Here is a 17,949-nt window from a genome sequence, read left to right as displayed (position 1 = left end):
TCATCTTCATCTTCATCTTCGTCTTCATCTTCATCTTCATCTTCATCTTCATCTTCATCTTCATCTTCATCTTCATCTTCATCTTCATCTTCATCTTCATCTTCATCTTCATCTTCATCTTCATCTTAATCTTCATCTTCATCTTCATCTTCATCTTCATCTTCATCTTCATCTTCATCTTCATCTTCATCTTCAACTTCATCTTCATCTTCATCTTCATCTTCAGCTTCATATATATGGTAACCCTTTAAAAAACTAAAATCATATTACACATCATACACATCAGCGAACGATACAGATTTTACGACATGGTGTTAAATGTTTAACGCAACCATCTCCGAACTCGACTAAGAAGTTTCACTTCAAAAATTTTTTTTTTTAAATTTACAAATTTTTTAATCGGTTCTAGACAAAGAATTAAAATATACATACAAATGCTTTGGATCATAGATAACAAGTAATTTTTACAAAAAAAAAACCGACTTAAAAAAAAAATATATATATATATATATATTTCATGATCCAATCTTAACCAAATTAGTATGGGACCACCTCTGAGACACTACCTTTCCGTTGCAAAAAGAATTATTGAAATCGTGGTGCAAAGTTATGCGGTAACATACATAAAAAAAAAATAAAATAAAAAATATTCCGACGAACTGAAAACCTCCTCCTTTTTTGGAAGTCGGTTCAAAAATAATAAATACCTGTGACCTGTGAGACGTGAATGTCCAAGATAAAGTTATGCTTAATTTAGTTCTTGGCGTGGCTCATGATTCAATAATACAAGGTTCGATAAACTGACAGTTGTCTCTCTCGCACCGCTCCCTTAGCAGTGGCACCGTGTTGCTTCTTTGCAAATTTACATGGAAACAGTGTAGCTTTGGTGTGAAATAAAAGTATAAGCTTTTGTGCAATATCTTTATTTGTATATGCATATGAAGCATATTTAACTGATGAAAACATAAGCATTGGATGTTTACATCAGTCTCATGGCAGTCTTATTTTAATTTTGAGTCATTTTGCAGTTTTTATACGGCTAAATACATATATGTAATACTCCTATATTGGCAGTAAGAGCTAGTACCGTCCGAAAACACTACAGTACAGATATATCAATAAACACGTACGAAAGAAAAGGAACACATACGTTTATAAACCCACTGGGAAAATAGGTAAGCACCTTCCGAGGTAAGCCATGTTTTCTTTCAGTTTTTAGTACCAAAATTGTCATCATGGCTAATGTCATCTACTAGTAAAGGGCAAAATGAACACCTCCGAAGACACATTACGTTGTCAGTTGCAAAATAACGTGCAGCCGAAGTTATTTCCAAGCACCGAACTACTCCGAGCGACTGCTCTGCATTACACGTAACTTACTTTGTATAGCGGCTCAGAAGTATGTCTGATACCAAATGTACATTCTAAATTCCTACTTACATAAGGCGGCCATGCCTTTGTAAAAGTAAGGGACGTTCGGCAGGTAAATGGTAATGACTGCCAGGTGAAGAGTAAGTTGCTAATAAGGTATTATTACGTGCTCCTAATTCCCACTGGGAATACAAATGTACACAACACATATACAAAAACGGCACTCAAGTACACAATACATTGACAAAAATGGTACTAGACTGTCTCGCTTTGATTTCGGAATGCTTACACATTGAGAAGTTAGCTTACTGCCAATATAGAGGTATTACATATATGGCTAAATAGCATATAAATTACGTAATTCATGCAGATATATCAATATTACGTTCAACATTTCGTTTAAAATGCCAGATTTCCTGCAAATACATTAGAATTTACGAAAGGAATTTCACTACTAATTGCCTACTTTGCGTACTTTTCTACTACCATTTTCGAAACAAGGGATTGCATTCTTGCCCTTTCTCTGTCCTCCGTAAATGCAACCTTTTGTAAGGGAGTGTCAAACCGCAGCTGTCAATAATTATCTAACCTTGTATTATTGAATCATGGGCGTGGCTAATGAATTGTCTTCAGTTTCTACGGAAATTTCTTCTAAACGGTGCACGAACGCGCTCAGTTGGCAAAGTAGCAATGCATTTCATGCGTGGTGAATAATATAATGTATTTCTTATGCGTTCTCGATAATACTACTGCTAATGTATTCAAAAAGTGCCAAAAACTGCATATTAAAACACATTCATTTCTGGATACTAGGTATTGCAAAATTGAATGCCCCACTTTTCTTAGGACATCGCCCTGGGAAAAAATGCATTTTCGAATATGAAAAGGATTGTTTTACTGATTATTTTTTCGATTAATATACATTATATTTTCCCACCGGGCGGTATTTGACAGCATTATGGACAGGTGTCTTGACAGCGCTTTCTCCAATAAGTAGGCGCCCAAGCAGTAAGACTTACAACGCAATTCTGTCAATTGTCTCTCAACTCACCTCGAAAGACAAAAGTTTATCGTAAGACAATTGTCAATTCTGGCAACTATCTTCAAAGCTCTACTAACGAGGAGGTCTTAGCGTTGTGCTGTTCGCCTTTTAGCAATAAGATCTTTTTAATTAAGTTAAATTAAAAAACAAATGTATATATTTTTCTTTTGGATACAATTAAAATTAATAAATAAAAGAAATTTCAACTAAATACTTTTAAAAATTAAATGGAACTAACCTATATTTTTTTTGTTAAATTAATTAAAAAGGAAAATAAGTTAAATTTAAAAACATGAAAAAAAATTCCGCAGCCCGAACCTCAAACTCGGCTCTTCCGAACGACACGCCTGTGCCATCAGTCTTTCGTTTCTCTTACGAAAGACTTTTGACTATCTTAGCCAGAATTGCGCCGTAAAAAATGTTTCATAAGACAAATTAAAGACAGATGGTAAGATAGTTTGAAAGACTTTTGTTATTCTGGCGCAAAAGTCCTAGAAATAAAAAGCCCTCTCATTCACCACTCGGGGTGAAAATTTATTTTGAGAGAAAGCACTTGTTTATTTACCTCACGTTGCTCCAACAGTCGAACTGGCCGAGGGAGCAGAGCGCTGGCGTGCATTTTTTCTTGTATTTAAAATTTCTTTAAATATTTAGATTGTATTGTTTTAAAAATAATAATATATACTTTTTAATTTTATATAAGTTTTGACTAATAAATAAGTTGATACAAATTAAACGAAATTAAAGAAATATAACTTTTAAAGGTACAGATAATATCTGAAATTTAACTAAGAAGAAAATAATCGTGAAAAACAATAATATCTAAACTTAAATTATAAAGAAAAAAAATAAATAAATATTCCTCTTTTAAAAAGAATACTTTTTTTAATTTCATTTAATTTTTTTTAGCTCAGTTTTATTTAAATTCTTAGATTTTATTGTTTACAAAAAAAAATTATATATTTTAATTTCATTTAATTTTTAGAAACTTATTTTATTTATTTTTCCTTTTTTAAATTTAACTTATTTTTCTTTTGTTAATTCCATTTTCTTTTCAGTTTTAGATTGTGTTGTTTCAAAAAGCAAAATACCTACATTTTTTATTTTATTTATATTTTACCAACTTATTTATTACATCGTATTCATTAGTAATTTTTTTTTTAATTTAAGATTTCGTTTCAAAATTTAAAATTTCTTTTTAATGCTATTTTCTTCTTTTTTATTTAATTGTTTTCTTTTACTAATTAAATTCTTATGGCCTTATTCATAAAAAATAAAGTAGATTTAAAGAGCTTTTTAAAATGAGGTTTTCGTACATTTTTCAGTTTATAAACATTAAAGCTACTTTATTTTTTATGAATAAGGCCATTCGATTTTAGTTGTTATAAAAAATAAAGAGGTTTCAAGATAATTGCCAGAATTGACAATTGTCTAACGAAAGCGTCTTCAAAAGAATCACAACTCAAAATTTGGCATTTTTGAGATTATGCGCTAAAAATGTACGCAGAGCTATTATTTACCTTTCAGCAAAAGCTGGAGCAAATTTTTGTTATAATTCGTTAAAAAAAAAACCTAAGGTAAAGTCGCCCTTGCCCATATGATTAGCATGTGCTAAGAAATAGTTTTACGCATTTTTTGACAAAGCATTATTTTCAGTTGTGACTCTTTTGAAGACGGCGTGCGATATGTTTCGTTTTGTAATCTGCCCGCATTTAACGCACCGCATCGCCCGCACCGCATTTCTCGTGTCTACGCTGGACGCCGTGTAAGAGCATTGGCTCTATATGGTTGTAATAGATTATGACAATGACAAAACCGTCAATACTCAAACAGTAAACAATTTTAAGAAAAGACACGAGGTGGTCGAGTTTCAATCATAGGGCAATGCTAGTACTATTAATTTGATCTTACTGCTGCCGCAGCGGCAAAAGATACTACGCTAGAAGCAAAGTGTATATACCTTCGCCCTAATCTCATTAACATAAAGCACAGCATTGCTATCGTAGCATGGTGCTAGGGCGTACCATCTTCCGCTTTCAGTAACGAAAACGATATAAAGCTATGGAATAGTCGCCCAATAGCTTTACAGCTATGTAAGCTTTCCACCAACCCACGCACAATAGCACACTGTCTACTTGTACTAACTGTCATTTGGACAATGAGCTGCCAACAAATCTCACAACAAGCAACGGCGTGAGCCTTCCTGTGGACCCATATTTACTGAAAAAGGAGAACTTGGTAATAATTGACAAATTTCTTTAAATAATGCACAGTTTTTTGGAACAAAACTTGGGAAACGTTGTCAACTGATGTGACTGACTACAAGCGACTTGACCGCGTCGAACAACAGCAGTGGTTAATACAATAACAACTAGTACGAGTATGAGTACCACACCAGCGCCAAGCACACCGCAGATTAGTACAACCAAGGAAAAGCCAAGAAAACGTTTCTGCTTTCGACGATATTGCGCCTAGTTCAAAAATGATAAAAGCTGCATTTAATAGTGCATGTAAAAACAAAAAACAAACAAATTTATAATATTTATAATTTTTCTTATATTTACGAATACAAATGGGTAATATTTTTTTATGAAACAAAAATTTATTGAAAAATCGTTTTAACATGTGAACTACATAAGTACATACATATGTATGTTTAACTTTTTTTAGTTTTTAGTTTTTTATTTGCATTCTATCGTATTTCATTTAACCATATATATACATACATATGTATGTACATATTTAAGTACACTATTATATGTGCGTGTTCAAATATACATATGTAGAATTTCACGCGTTCATTAACTAAATTGCTTGCCGTTTAACAATGCTTTGGCGCGTGCCTATATCACTTTTTCAAATGGGTACAGTGGTGGTGCAAAACATTGGTATGACCAAAGTTTGAAATACTTTACGTTTCTATGATTTATATATGTTTTTTAATTTCTAATCGATTTTATTTACCTTTGTTTTTTTTTTGTCAAATCTAGCAATTGAAATAAAATTTTACCCTTTCCTGTTGACTTGATCTGAAATTTGGTACTCTCCTTTAGTTCTGAAGACAATACAATCATATATATTCAGTATCATTGTTAATCCAAGATGGCCGCCACCAAAAAATGCCCCATTACATATTTTTTTACAACGCCCTCAATATTGGTGTCAAATGAAAGGGCTGGACTAGTAGACTGTATTCTATATATGTATTCACATTTTTTTTTACAACGCCCTCAATATTGGTATCAAATGAAAGGGCTTGACCAGCAGAATACAGTGTACCATGAACAAACTTCAAATACAAGATGGCCGCCACCACAAAATGCCCCATTACATATTTTTTTTTACAAAGCTCTCAATATAGGTTTCAAATGAAAGGGCTAGACTAGTATACTGTATATATATTACAATTTTTTTACAGCGCCCTCAATATTGATATCATATGAAAGGGCTTGACTAGCAGAATATAGTGCACCATGAACAAATTACAAATCCAAAATGGCCGCCACCACAAAATGCCCATTACATGTTGTTTTACAACGCCCTCAATATTGGTATCAAATGAAAGGGCTGGACCAGTAGACTCTATTCTATATATGTATTCACATTTTTTTACAACGGCCTCAAGATTGGTATCAAATGAAAAGGCTGGAGTAGCAGAACGCAGTGCACCATGAACAAATTTCAAATCCAAAATGGCTGCTACCACAAAATGCCTTTTGAAAGAAAGGCCGTGACTAGTAGAAGACAGTGCACCATGAATAAAATTAATGCTGCGATTATCTAACCCAGCGAAGCATCTGGGTGTTATACTACATAAATCGTAAGCTAAGTTGAAAATATAAAAAAAAATAGAAGAAGGAGTAAAGTAAGCCAGCATTGCCTTTTAGTTCTGTTAGCGCTTTTTCTCGGAATACAGGGGGTCTTAATCCAAAAGTTTTGCTCTGAATGTGCGCAGCAATTGTACGTCCGATCATATGTTACGGTTCCGTTTTATAGATAGATAGCCTTACGGAGCCAGTATAATTATGTAAATTAAGTAGGCAGAACCCAGAAGGCTGCATGTAACGGCACTGCAGGGGTAATGAAAGCTTGCCTCACGGACGCCTCCCAGATAATCACAAACCTTTTTCTTGTAGACTTTTACGTAATGCACACCGCAACAGTGTCTGCCGTAAAACTCAAATGACTGTTTAAATGGAAAGAAATAACGATCTGTCATAGCTGGTTCATTTCTCGATTGCCGTCCAAAATAAGACTGGCTGCTGATTACGTAGGACCTGAAAGAGAATTCCGAAGACTTTTCGTGGCCATTGTCCCGTCGAGGGCCGACTGGGACGAGAATTTGATACCTCTGCCTGGATACAGCATCTGTATACCGAAGATGCCATAATGAGATGCTAAATTGGAGCTGGAATTTCCTCCGAATCCCTCTTATTAAGAAAATCAAGCCATCTGCAGATTTTGCAAACATTTTCAATGCAAAAGTATTCGCTATAGTTGGCTGTTGCCGTCTTTTACAAAGTAGCGGTTTACCTCAAGGCGCGCGATTCTGCATTTCCTCGGATAGTCAGGTGGCCCTTGAGGCCTTGTCTTATTCTTCAAAAAAGTCAACTTGAACAGAGTGTAGGTTGTGTCAATAGTCATTTCGAAATTCAAATGAGGCTGCCACTGACTTAGCCAGGGAGGGTTTCACATTGGCCTAGTTCGGGCATTGGATCTCATATCCAATTGAAACTACAATATAAAGAAAAATTTCTCCACAATCTTCTCAAATCAGATCACGTTTGGCGCATGGTGGCGAGGAGCCGTTTATCCAAACTCATGTGGCCCGTGTACAACCCTAAGAGAACACACAAATTATAAGAAAACCCAGATCCGACGCCTTGAACCTAGTAGCGACTTCTGCATAAGCTGATTGAACGAAAACTGCTGAAGTCCAGCTTTAATGAGGGCAGGTATATAACTCGATGGGCTAAAGAAAAGATCGGTGACACTCTATATATGCAAAAAAATGCAAGGCTACACCAGACCCACTGTGACTTCAGATCAGTCGTCAGGCCGATACTTTTCCACAGGTTACCGCACTAGCGGACATCAGAGGAAAATATTAGAGCTACACCGATAAATAATTACTTTTCCAAAAAACAAAATCTTGTTTGTTCTATTATACTAATCTTATAGTTCTAAACACAGCTCATAGATGAAAGATTTTAAAGCACCTGATGCATCTAAACTAGCTCCTTCGGTCCAGTTATGGCCCATTTACAGTGAGTTCAAACGGTCAAAATATTCTTATTCTGCTTTTTTGGCGCTGTAACCGCCTAAACGATTTTGGCCGAGTCCAAAACAGCACGCCACTTATTTCACATGGGTTATAATTACGGTGACCATCCGTCCTATGCAGTGTATGTTTTCTTGTTATTTTTATACTACGTAAATTTACGTATGTGTGAAAGTATTTTTATACCCGAGCGCACTTGTGCACAAGGGTGTTATAACTTTGTTCACATAACGGTTGTTTGTAACAGGCAAAACGAATCGAGATAGATATAGACAAATGTATACATAAATGATCAGGATGAAAAGAGAAATCGATTAAGCGGTGACTCTCTGTCCGTCCGTCCGTCCGTCCGTCCGTCCGTCTGTCCGTCTGTCCGTCCGTCTGTGCACACGATAACTCGAGTAAAAATTCAGATATCTTAACGAAACTTGGTACGTGTACTTCTTTCGGGCGTAGGACGGATGGTATTGAAAATGGGCAAAATCGGATAATAACCACGCCTACCTCCCATATAACGGTAATTTTCAGAAATACGAAAACTGCGATATTTTAGTAACTACTGAAGATTATTCACTCAAAATTGATATTTGCAATAAATTTTAGACGAAAAATAAGAATATTATAAATTTTTGAAAAATGGGCGTAGCCACGCCCACTTATGGTTACATGTGTATATCTTGGCAACCGCTGCACCGATTTCTTCCAAACTTGGCACAGTTATTGGCCTTGGTACAGGATACCAAATGACCGAAAATTTAAAAAATCGGATAATAACCACGCCCACATCCCATATAACGGTAATTTGGAGAAATACGAAATCTTCGATAAATCAGTAAATATTAAAGCTAATTTATTCAAAATTGATGCTTGCAACAATTCTTTACCAGGAAATACGTTTATCATAAAATTTTGGAAAATGGGTGTGGCACCGCCCACTTATGATCACATATACGTATCTCGGTAACCGTTCCACCAATTTGTACCAAACTCGGTATGGTTATTGTGCTTGCTACATAAAAGCAAAACGTTCAAAATTATTGAAATCGGACTAAAATTACGGCTTTTCATATAACGGTAAATTTTAGAAATGCTTGAAACGTCAATATTTCGAAATTTAAGGACGCTAATTTATTCAAAATTGATACACCCCGGCTTACCATGTAGCGGTAGCTTTCGGAAAGGTGAGAAGGCATATATGTAATACTTGCGCCGGGTATTTAATGTTCGGCCCCGCCCGAACTTAGACTTTCTTACTTGTTTTTAATTGTACTTGTAATTTATATTTATGGTCACCGTAGCTATAATTAAAAATTGGTCTGAGTCCATCAACTAGAGCAGTAAAAAATTCATAAGAATGTAGACTTTAGGCGAGATCCACTCAATTAACTGATAGTTTGTTACCTAATAATATCAAGTCTAAAAGTCGATAACCAATGCTTAAGGGACAAGACTGTCAATCGTATACAAATCGCGTTCATTTGATGCCGTTAAGAAGGTACACCTACCCAGGGCTTCGGGCACACTGGCGTGACAGCAACGAGGAGGTCGACAAACTCACCACAGATGGCGCTCTTTTTTGAAAACTGTGCCAAATGAAGATTTAGTGCTAGCACGACAAGCACGACATCTGAAAGCGAGAGCAGCTTTGGATAAAAGCCCACAGCTGAAAGGTGTCTAGAATTGTAGCCTCAGGAAACTCTCAAAGTTTCATTTATCTCTAGTTGGTATAGTAAGAAGGCACTGTTGCTTTCACATACACAATTTGGATAAAATTTGGGGGAATACTTCTTTCATTTTCTGGATGTTACAAGCCGACCTTTCTTCAATCGGGTTGTTTTACAGCGCGGCAGGAAACAAAATTGTAATAACATTACTGGAATACCAGATAAGGTAAAAAATTTACCTCGGATACTAGTTGATGCTGAATATTGTCATGAAAAGGTAACTATTGAACGTATGTGGTTATCAATATTCGTCAATCACAGGAACAGTTTGGCTCATCCAGGGCCTCAAGTACAAACTTATGCTGGGTAAGACTGACAGCGCTAGTTAAAGAGTCCACTCGGAGGGTGCACATGTGCATTATGATGCCCATGGGAGGATTTCTGCAGGCCTGTCTTAGGATTTTTTGCGAAACCTAGCAGACCCCCTGATTGTGTTTTTACTAAGTTAGTTTTTCAAAGCAAAGCTGAAGAGGAACGCAATGACCGGTAGTGGGACATAATTTAAATGATGCATTTTTACATCTGAAGTGTTACCAATTTATAAATTTTATTCATTTTAACTGAACGCTTTTTCTGATTTGCCGGGGTTGTTTGAATCTGTCGACAGTGGATGACGGAAATTGGTTCGAAAATACGAGCATCCCCTTCCGATTCATTAAGAAGCCAGAGAAGTTTAAAGAGGAACAAATCTTATAATATGCAGAAAACAAAGACGTCATAATCAAGCTATGCTTAGGCAATTTCAGTAATTGCTTCTAATAAGTTTAAAATGACTATTAACGGCTTTTTAATAGCGCGTGTTTTGTTTAATGTTATTTATCTTTGAGTTATTATTACAAAAAAAATATGTACTAGACTTGTTAGTTGCTCGTAAAAACACATGTACTGAATATATCAGTAAATTTTACTGCACATGTGGCTTAAAGGAAATTTATTTTATTTTATTTATTACTTACACTTCTCATACACATAGATATTAGCACGTACGCACTTTTAATAAGACAAAGCCGCTTAAACTAAACTCTATAGCGTAAAATTAAACGCAATATAATTTTTTTTTATATAAAAGAGCCGTTTCGTTGAGGTTTACTTATAAGTTGCCGATAGTAGTGAGCAGTCAGTTCAGTTGGCTAATTGTGTTTAATTGTTATTGATATTTACTGGAGAGGTCCTGCTGTGAAAGTATTTAAGGTGGAATTGCTTAGTTGCTTTATAAGGTAACGAACGTGAAAGTGCATCTAAAACTTAAAAAATTGCGAAAAATTTATATTTTTATTCAAACAAATATTTCAAATGGATTTTAAGTGAACGAAATTATACTTAATTGGATATGCATCGTAAGAAAATTTAACAAGGGATGATCAAATATTCCTGCCAAAATCCAAATGATCCAAGTGACTTAAACAGCAAGTAACTGATATAATTTGTTTGATCGTGGCATTAAGTATCTCAGCCGAAAAATGCTATGTATTACATATTTAACTAATTTTTCAGTTCAAATACAGAATTCAACTGTACTAACCTCAAGGTTGGCAAAATATATTCGTGGTAATCCACAAACTTGAAAATGCTTCGACAACTTCCAAAGTTACGAAACTTATACTTTCAAGCATAAGGAGTTTAAGCGCGGCAACCTTGCCTTCGTGGTAAATTTGTGGGACCCACTTCCATGTATAAGTCATGTCCTCGTCTTGTAGCCGGAGGCCCAGGAGGGGACTCCTTACCATAGCCGAGAGAGTAGCTAAGTACTTTGAAGTCATTACCCTACTGAACCAATTACTATCCCTAATAAAGCCGAGAAGATCCAACAGTTCTACCTCCACCATCTCGGGTAGACTGTTGGAGATGGGTTAACGCAAGTGCCTGAGGCGCTTTGACTTTACACCCAGATATTAACAATTCCTTATCCTCATCATGGCAGCTTCGGCAGAGAGTAACTACTTCTTGGCATTCACCATCGTTGAGGCATTCCTGCTATAGCAGGACCATTGTCGCTTTATTTTGAAACGATTTTTCGTAATATAAATATCTGGGACTCTCTTGGGAAACATACAGTGCGTCGGCAAGCACAATTCCATAACTATTATTCCCAGCCTTTCTACACAGTCTTTAAAATACCAGGTCTAGCCTTTAGACTTTTCTTGCCTGGTTGTCTTCTCGGTCCGTTTCCACTTGCGAATGCTCTTCTCCACTTTAGGATGCAGTTACATACTGCGCACTTCAAAAAGCCTTCTTTCTTTAGTGCATTAAAAGTTTCCGCTTACGCTGGCCAGATCTGAGTCCGACTCGACAGCAGTACATCCTCTGGCTAACGTCTTTTTTTTTTTTTAGCCGCATAAGAACTACAAGGCAAAACCCCGCTCCGGCAGAGGCGTGACCACTAGTTACACGCAGCGGAGAATCAGGTCCTCCCCCGTTTCCACTTGTGGTAACAGGGACTAGTTTCACCAACATTGGAATTCATTTATTCGATATACTTTCCTTATTTTCATTGTTCAGAGACTCTCAAATTAGGGTTTATACATCTGTTTAGCTGAGAAATCTCGCATATCACCTCCATATAAGTAAGATTCTTGCTTTGGACCCGAATAAAATTTAAATGCGGTCTTCCAACTACATACTTTCGCTTGAATTTATTATACTTTCGCTTGAATTTATTGCTCAAGGAAATGCCGCCCCACAAGACTGGTGGCTGCTGTAGCCAAGTGGTTGGATGTCCATACTACCACTCGGTAGGTACCATATTTTGAGATGGACCAGGCAAACTTGCCTGCAATATCTACCTATATCCCGCTTCATTCGCTTACTTCTGGCTCCATTTATTGCCATTGGGGAAGTTTTTAGGGAAAAAGATAGACGTTTATTTGGAGAGTAATAACTTCTCCATCGTTCTTCGTCTAGTAATGTATGTCAATATAATGACTGAATCAATTGAGTGTGCATTCCCATTTACTTCGTTTTAAAAATGTGATTGTTTGATTTTATCACTTTTGAAATTAGTTAAAAATTTACGATACAAAATATGTAGTGTTTATTGAATGCTAGGGAAAAATCACGAAGAGAATGTGAATGCAACATAGATATTCCCAATCATCTTGATTGTAAATTTTGATCGAATGAAAACACTTTTGATCACTCAGTACTATACTGAAAAAATATGCCTTGGCAGTAGAAGAAAATCTTTATAGTTAGAAGAAATAGTCTGTTTGCTACTGCTTTTCTGCTAAAATTTGGTAAAGCAATACCTCTGACCAAAAGCTTTCATTCATTAACTGTTCAAAACTGTTTTCATAATAAAGCGTTCTTAAACATCTTTATTTTGTTATCCATATTGCAATATTTCATTAAGTTTTACTTTACTTTAAAACAGATGACAACCCAAAATATTAGCCATATAAAGGTTTCTTAAACCTGTTTCGTTTGACATCCATATTGTAATACTTTCATTTAACTTATTAAATTATACTAGACTAGGCAACCCTTATAAAAAATTTTTCGTAATGGAACATAAAAATCAAATTATTAGTTAAATTTAGTTTGCAAGCAAGTGGCAACCCTTTTTAAATATATCTTCGAAACAAAGCCTTCTTGTACATATATAAATAGTATCTCATTCGATTGAAATACATATATATAGTTAAAATTTACTCTACCTCTTAGTAATTAAATTCAATTTGGTTTTTGAAAAGGTTGCTACCTCTTCAAAAATATTTGCAAAAAGATTTTCGAAATATGTAAATCTTTCTTGGGCCTACTTATTTCGTTCCATATTGCAATACTTTATTAAACTCAATAAAAACTGGAATTTGACTTTAAAACAGATTCCAACTATATATAAATAATTTTCTAAATTAAAATTTGTTGCACCTACGCATATACCACTTCACTTAACCTAGTTACAAAATTCTACTACTACTACTACTGCTACTTCACTTAACCTAGTTACAAAATTTTACTTTGAACAGGTGGCAACTCTATTAAAAAAAGTTTTCGAAATAAAGTTTTTTTTTTAATTTCACACGCTTTGGCATCGATATAAATTTCTTTGAACTTAAAATTTTGTTTTACTTTCAAAGCTGGTGGCAAGCCTCTTAAAAAAATATCCAATATGTTAATCTAGATCATGCGATTTCCATGTGCCAACTTTCATCTAAATCCGTCCAGCCGCTTTGGCGTGAAATAAAAACAAAACTACTCACACATTCACTTCCTCACTCACACATATTCGAATTTAAAATATTTGTTTATTTTTTAGTTAAGCTTTATATGGTTTTTATAATAAAATACAATTTGTTTATTATTTTTCAGTAAAAGCAGAGCAAATTAAACAATGAAACGTGTGGCCTGTTGCTTGCTGTTGGTCGCTGCGGTTTTGGTGTCGGCGAGTGTAGCTGGGCATAGTGTCACTGAAGAAATTGGTAAGCATGTGTATAATTTTTACTAACATACAAATTTATGGCTTATTATTTTATATGCAACCTGTTTTTTTTTAGAAACCATTGATCCGGCCACTTTTGAGCAGGTGCCTATAGTCACAGATCCCACATTTTCCGCAGTCAATTTTTCTGGTTTCCATCTAGTAAAATCAGAAACGGAGACAGTAGGTGAAGATATATCATCACCATTAGGTAGGAATTTCAATTCCTTTTATTGATTTATTTTTGATTTTTGTTATGAAAACCTTCATGTTTACGATATTTTATTATATTGAAGGCGCTAAGGTCCCTGTCTCGGATCTCACACACGCCAGTCCTCATATTTCTAGGGTTAATGTCATTAAATCAGCATCTGGGGAGGATGAAAGAGTGGTGGAGGTTATTGGCACCTGGCGTGGTGTGCTTAAAGGTGACCATATCAGTAAGTATTGCAGGTAAATGCAAAACGAGTCTGTGCAAATGTTAAACATTTTCTTGTTAATTTTATTTTCAGTTAGTGGCGGCGTGAATACCACTACGACGGATATTTCTGAATCAACCGGGCAAGCTGGCATAGGTAATAGCAATTATAAGAACCATGGTTACAAAAATTACATCATGTTTATTACCATAACAACCAGAAACCTGAGAGCAACACTAATCGCCAGGCTAAAACTAAAAAGAAAAAATGGTCCCGAACAATCGAGAGGGTGGATTCAAATGATCTCAACAAAAGTTGGTCGCACTCCAGTTTCCTTTTCTTAGAGTGGAGTCTTTCGTCAGGCTTCACTGCAAATGATTTTTTCTACGGAAAGTCTATCTTTGTAAAGATACACTGATGGTGTCACCGTTTTATTACGCCACTTAGTATTACCAAACCAGCACCCGCCACATTAAGGCTCCCAGCAAGTGCAGCAGTACTCTAAGGAGTGCCACGATTCCTCGGAATTAGTAAGCCTAGCCACAGTTTATCTTCTTTGTGCCGGCTATCTACTATATAGTATTTTGACGCTACTAAACCCAACAAATAGCCGCCACCTGGTCAGTGAATGTGTGGTCTCCTTATAATAAAACCTTTTGCTGGATTGGCGCCTAAGCCATACATTTTTTGGTACACTTCACTAGTGTACTTACCTAGCACTCTAATTGCCAAAAGCGCTTCGTTCTCTGAAAGTGGAGCTATCGTAGAACTGGAACTCTTGTAGGATATGTAGGATATAGTACCTAGAGGAGTGACCGGCCCTTGACGAAGATGTAATGAGTGAAGTAGACATATCCAAATATGTTTAGTTTTTGCACGTTCTTTTACGTGCACTAAAAGTTTCCAAAGTAAACGTCTTAGAATAGGGTCTCTCCGCATTAGAGGTAATGGTGTTGAGGAAAAGTCCTTCTAACTTTATTTCACCGCATGCCACTGCTTCTGTCTCTCATCCTGTGAAGTAAAGGATCATAGATAATCAGTTGTTTCCTGACTCCATCCTTCTGAATACCAGTGGCGGTTTTTCGACGCTAAGAGCGAGTGAATCGTTATTTATCTGACCACACTCCTCCAGAAAGCGATTCTAGTCATTAGATAATGATGATTTTTGGATTCCTGGATTCCTGCAGCATACTACTTGCATTAAAATTTAAATTACCATTTCCACTACCCTTGCCATCACCATTGCCATCATCATCACCATTATCTTTAGCATTGACATTTCTGTTACTATTACAATTGCCTTAAACATAACCATTCCCAGTAAACATTTGAGCTGGAGATCAAGTGGAGATCTAATACAAATTCCAAGGTTCAATGTTGTTTATCCAAAATGTTGTTTACCCACTTGAGTTATCATTGCAATTACCATTACCATTTTAGTAACAATTTTTATCATAATTACTATTATCAATACATTTATCATTACAATAATCATTACTGGTGCTACTAGCATTGCCATTACTTTCAGTTACCACTACAATAAAGAGTACCATTAGCATTACCATTGACATTATGATTACTAGTACGATTACCATTACCATCACTACTGCCATTACCAATACCACTTCTATCACCATTATCATTTACATCACCATTTTCATTACCGTTTCCATTATAAATTTTGTAAAAATTTTCTTTTCTAATATTTGTTTAAGTTGGCGACTATACAGACATAAGTTCGATCAGCAGCACAACAACGAAAATCATCAATATTTACGATGAAACGTCGGTGGACAGTGGTACCCAAATCCGTAAGTTGCATAAATACAAGTTTCTTTCTTTAAATTCTTGGCTAAACATGTAATTTTACAGAAACTGAAACTGTACCATTGGGCGATGTGCTGGAAAAACTGGAGTTTGAGCTGAGAAAAAATAGCAGCCAAAGTATTGAACAGCAGCAAGCGCGTAAGTGGAGAAGCACGCAATTATTTAAAATTTATTCTGTATATTTCTAATTTGTTTTAGAAAATGACTACATTAACGGCACTGCGCATCCACCGTTGAGTGTTTGTGTCAAGTTGCTAAATTCAGTTAGCCAGACTAGTGCAGCTACAGACAAGAAAAGCGGGCTGTTTAGAGAAATACTGCACGTCTTGACTGAAGTGCTTCATCCGGACCCCGATGGCGATGGCGGACACAGTAAGTGTGAAAGTGAGAAGAGAATTTTAGAAATATTATTCTAATATCGGCGCGCGATCTATCTTCTTCTTATCATAGATGCTGAAAGCGAAGCTGCGGATTTGCTAAATCAACTAAACGCCATGACTACGCTCAGTCCGGAAGTCACTACTGCGGCGAGCATTGCTGAAACGGTTACTGAAGCTGGTAAGTAAATATAAAACAAGTATGCACCTAAAAAATATTTGAATTTCGTTTATTCAGCTTTCCTAAACTAATATTCAATTTCTTCTTTCTCTTTCGAAAATTACCTTATATTTTAGTCACCGCACAATCCGACCTCGCTAACGCCGATCCTCAAGTGAAAGTTTGTCTCAATATACTATTGGAGGAAATACTAGCTATCCTGGCAATGTACCACAATCATAACAATAGCGAACAATTCAGTGAGTATCGTAGCTTTGGGGGCCGTAATAAAGGCTGATTATAATAATTCCACCGCAATTTCAGCTTCAACGCCCACTATGCCAGTTGTGACTGAAAGTACATTCCAATCGTCAGCTTCGAGTTCAATCGTGACATCTCTTTCAACTTTGCAAGCCACCACTTTTGAACAAACCTCCCCTCCTCCTTCCCCGGCTACTTTGCTACCAACAACTTTAACACAAACCCAGTCCCCGACCGCATCCTCAACCACTGCACAACCAGATACCGCTCCAACAACTTATTCTACTTCAGCACCCTCTCAATCAACAACACCGGCATCACCTCAACCACCTACTTCATCTTACACTTTCCCAGCACCACCACCGTTGTCACAGATCTCATCTTCTACACCACAGTCGACTAATTCAGAACCGACTCCGCCTACGGCAATTTTACAACCAACTACTTTAGCACCATCTACATCAGAAGAAAGTCTTCCTTCAACTACGCCAGCACCATGCCAGGAAACGACTCTTGCCACAATAGTGCCAACTACTGTAGATGCAACAAACCCCTCTACAAATGCTCCAACATTAGCATCAACTTTGCAGCCAACAACACCGGAATCAGCTGGACCTCCTTTTTCTCAATCCTCCTTGCCGTCAACCCAGTTCTCGTCACCTGTATCAGAGCCAACAACACTTGGATCAACGCAACCCCCTACACAGCCCTCGACATCACTTCCACCTTCGCCACCTAACTCACAAACAACCACTTCACAGGAAACCCTTCCTCCTGCCTTCCCATCCACTGCACCATCCACTGTAGAGCCAACCCAACCTCTAATTTCCCCATCTACTTCGACGCCACTTCCAACTTCAACGTCCATCCCGGAAACTAGTTTAGCAGAACTAGTCACCTCTCCTACACTTCCTCCAACTGAGCCCTGTACTTCACAAACAACTGAATTAGAATCAAACGAGCCCTCGACTTCGGTTCCAACTTCAGAAACAAGTCCTTCAGAATCCATGACGTCCACTAACCTTCCGCCGTTTACGATGGAAATAAGCACATCAGAATCAGCCACGTCA

General features: G+C 36.4%; 2 protein-coding genes across 2 annotated transcripts; both read left to right on the top strand.

Moving 5' to 3' along the window:
• Positions 1–14,103: 14,103 nt before the first annotated feature.
• On the top strand, positions 14,104–16,497 carry LOC118753692. Its single transcript, XM_036488560.1, has 5 exons — positions 14,104–14,275; positions 14,348–14,410; positions 15,970–16,065; positions 16,127–16,219; positions 16,280–16,497. Exons 1-5 carry the CDS (start codon positions 14,104–14,106, stop codon positions 16,495–16,497), a joined length of 642 nt encoding a protein of 213 aa, XP_036344453.1.
• Positions 16,498–16,844: 347 nt separating this feature from the next.
• On the top strand, positions 16,845–17,940 carry LOC118753691 (mucin-2-like; the record flags this gene model as incomplete). The annotated part of the gene is made up of 2 exons (XM_036488559.1): positions 16,845–16,878; positions 16,943–17,940. Coding segments are annotated over exons 1-2 (1,032 nt in total), but the record flags the coding sequence as incomplete, so codon positions are not given.
• Between the last annotated feature and the right edge of the window lie 9 nt (positions 17,941–17,949).

Source organism: Rhagoletis pomonella, unplaced genomic scaffold (genome assembly GCF_013731165.1).
Source record: "Rhagoletis pomonella isolate Grant_MI unplaced genomic scaffold, Rhpom_1.0 Rhpom_scaffold_02757, whole genome shotgun sequence".
NCBI lineage: Eukaryota > Metazoa > Arthropoda > Insecta > Diptera > Tephritidae > Rhagoletis > Rhagoletis pomonella.
Note: the sequence above shows the minus strand (reverse complement) of the source record. Positions and strands in the feature narration are given on the sequence as shown.

Excerpts from the sequence above, each read along its gene's own strand:
- LOC118753692 (XM_036488560.1), top strand. The coding sequence starts at position 14,104 with ATGTTTACGATATTTTATTATATTGAAGGCGCTAAGGTCCCTGTCTCG. Across the intron at positions 14,276-14,347 it reads GCTTAAAGGTGACCATATCA|TTAGTGGCGGCGTGAATACC; the intron begins GTAAGTATTGCA and ends TTTTATTTTCAG. Across the intron at positions 16,066-16,126 it reads GGACAGTGGTACCCAAATCC|AAACTGAAACTGTACCATTG; the intron begins GTAAGTTGCATA and ends GTAATTTTACAG.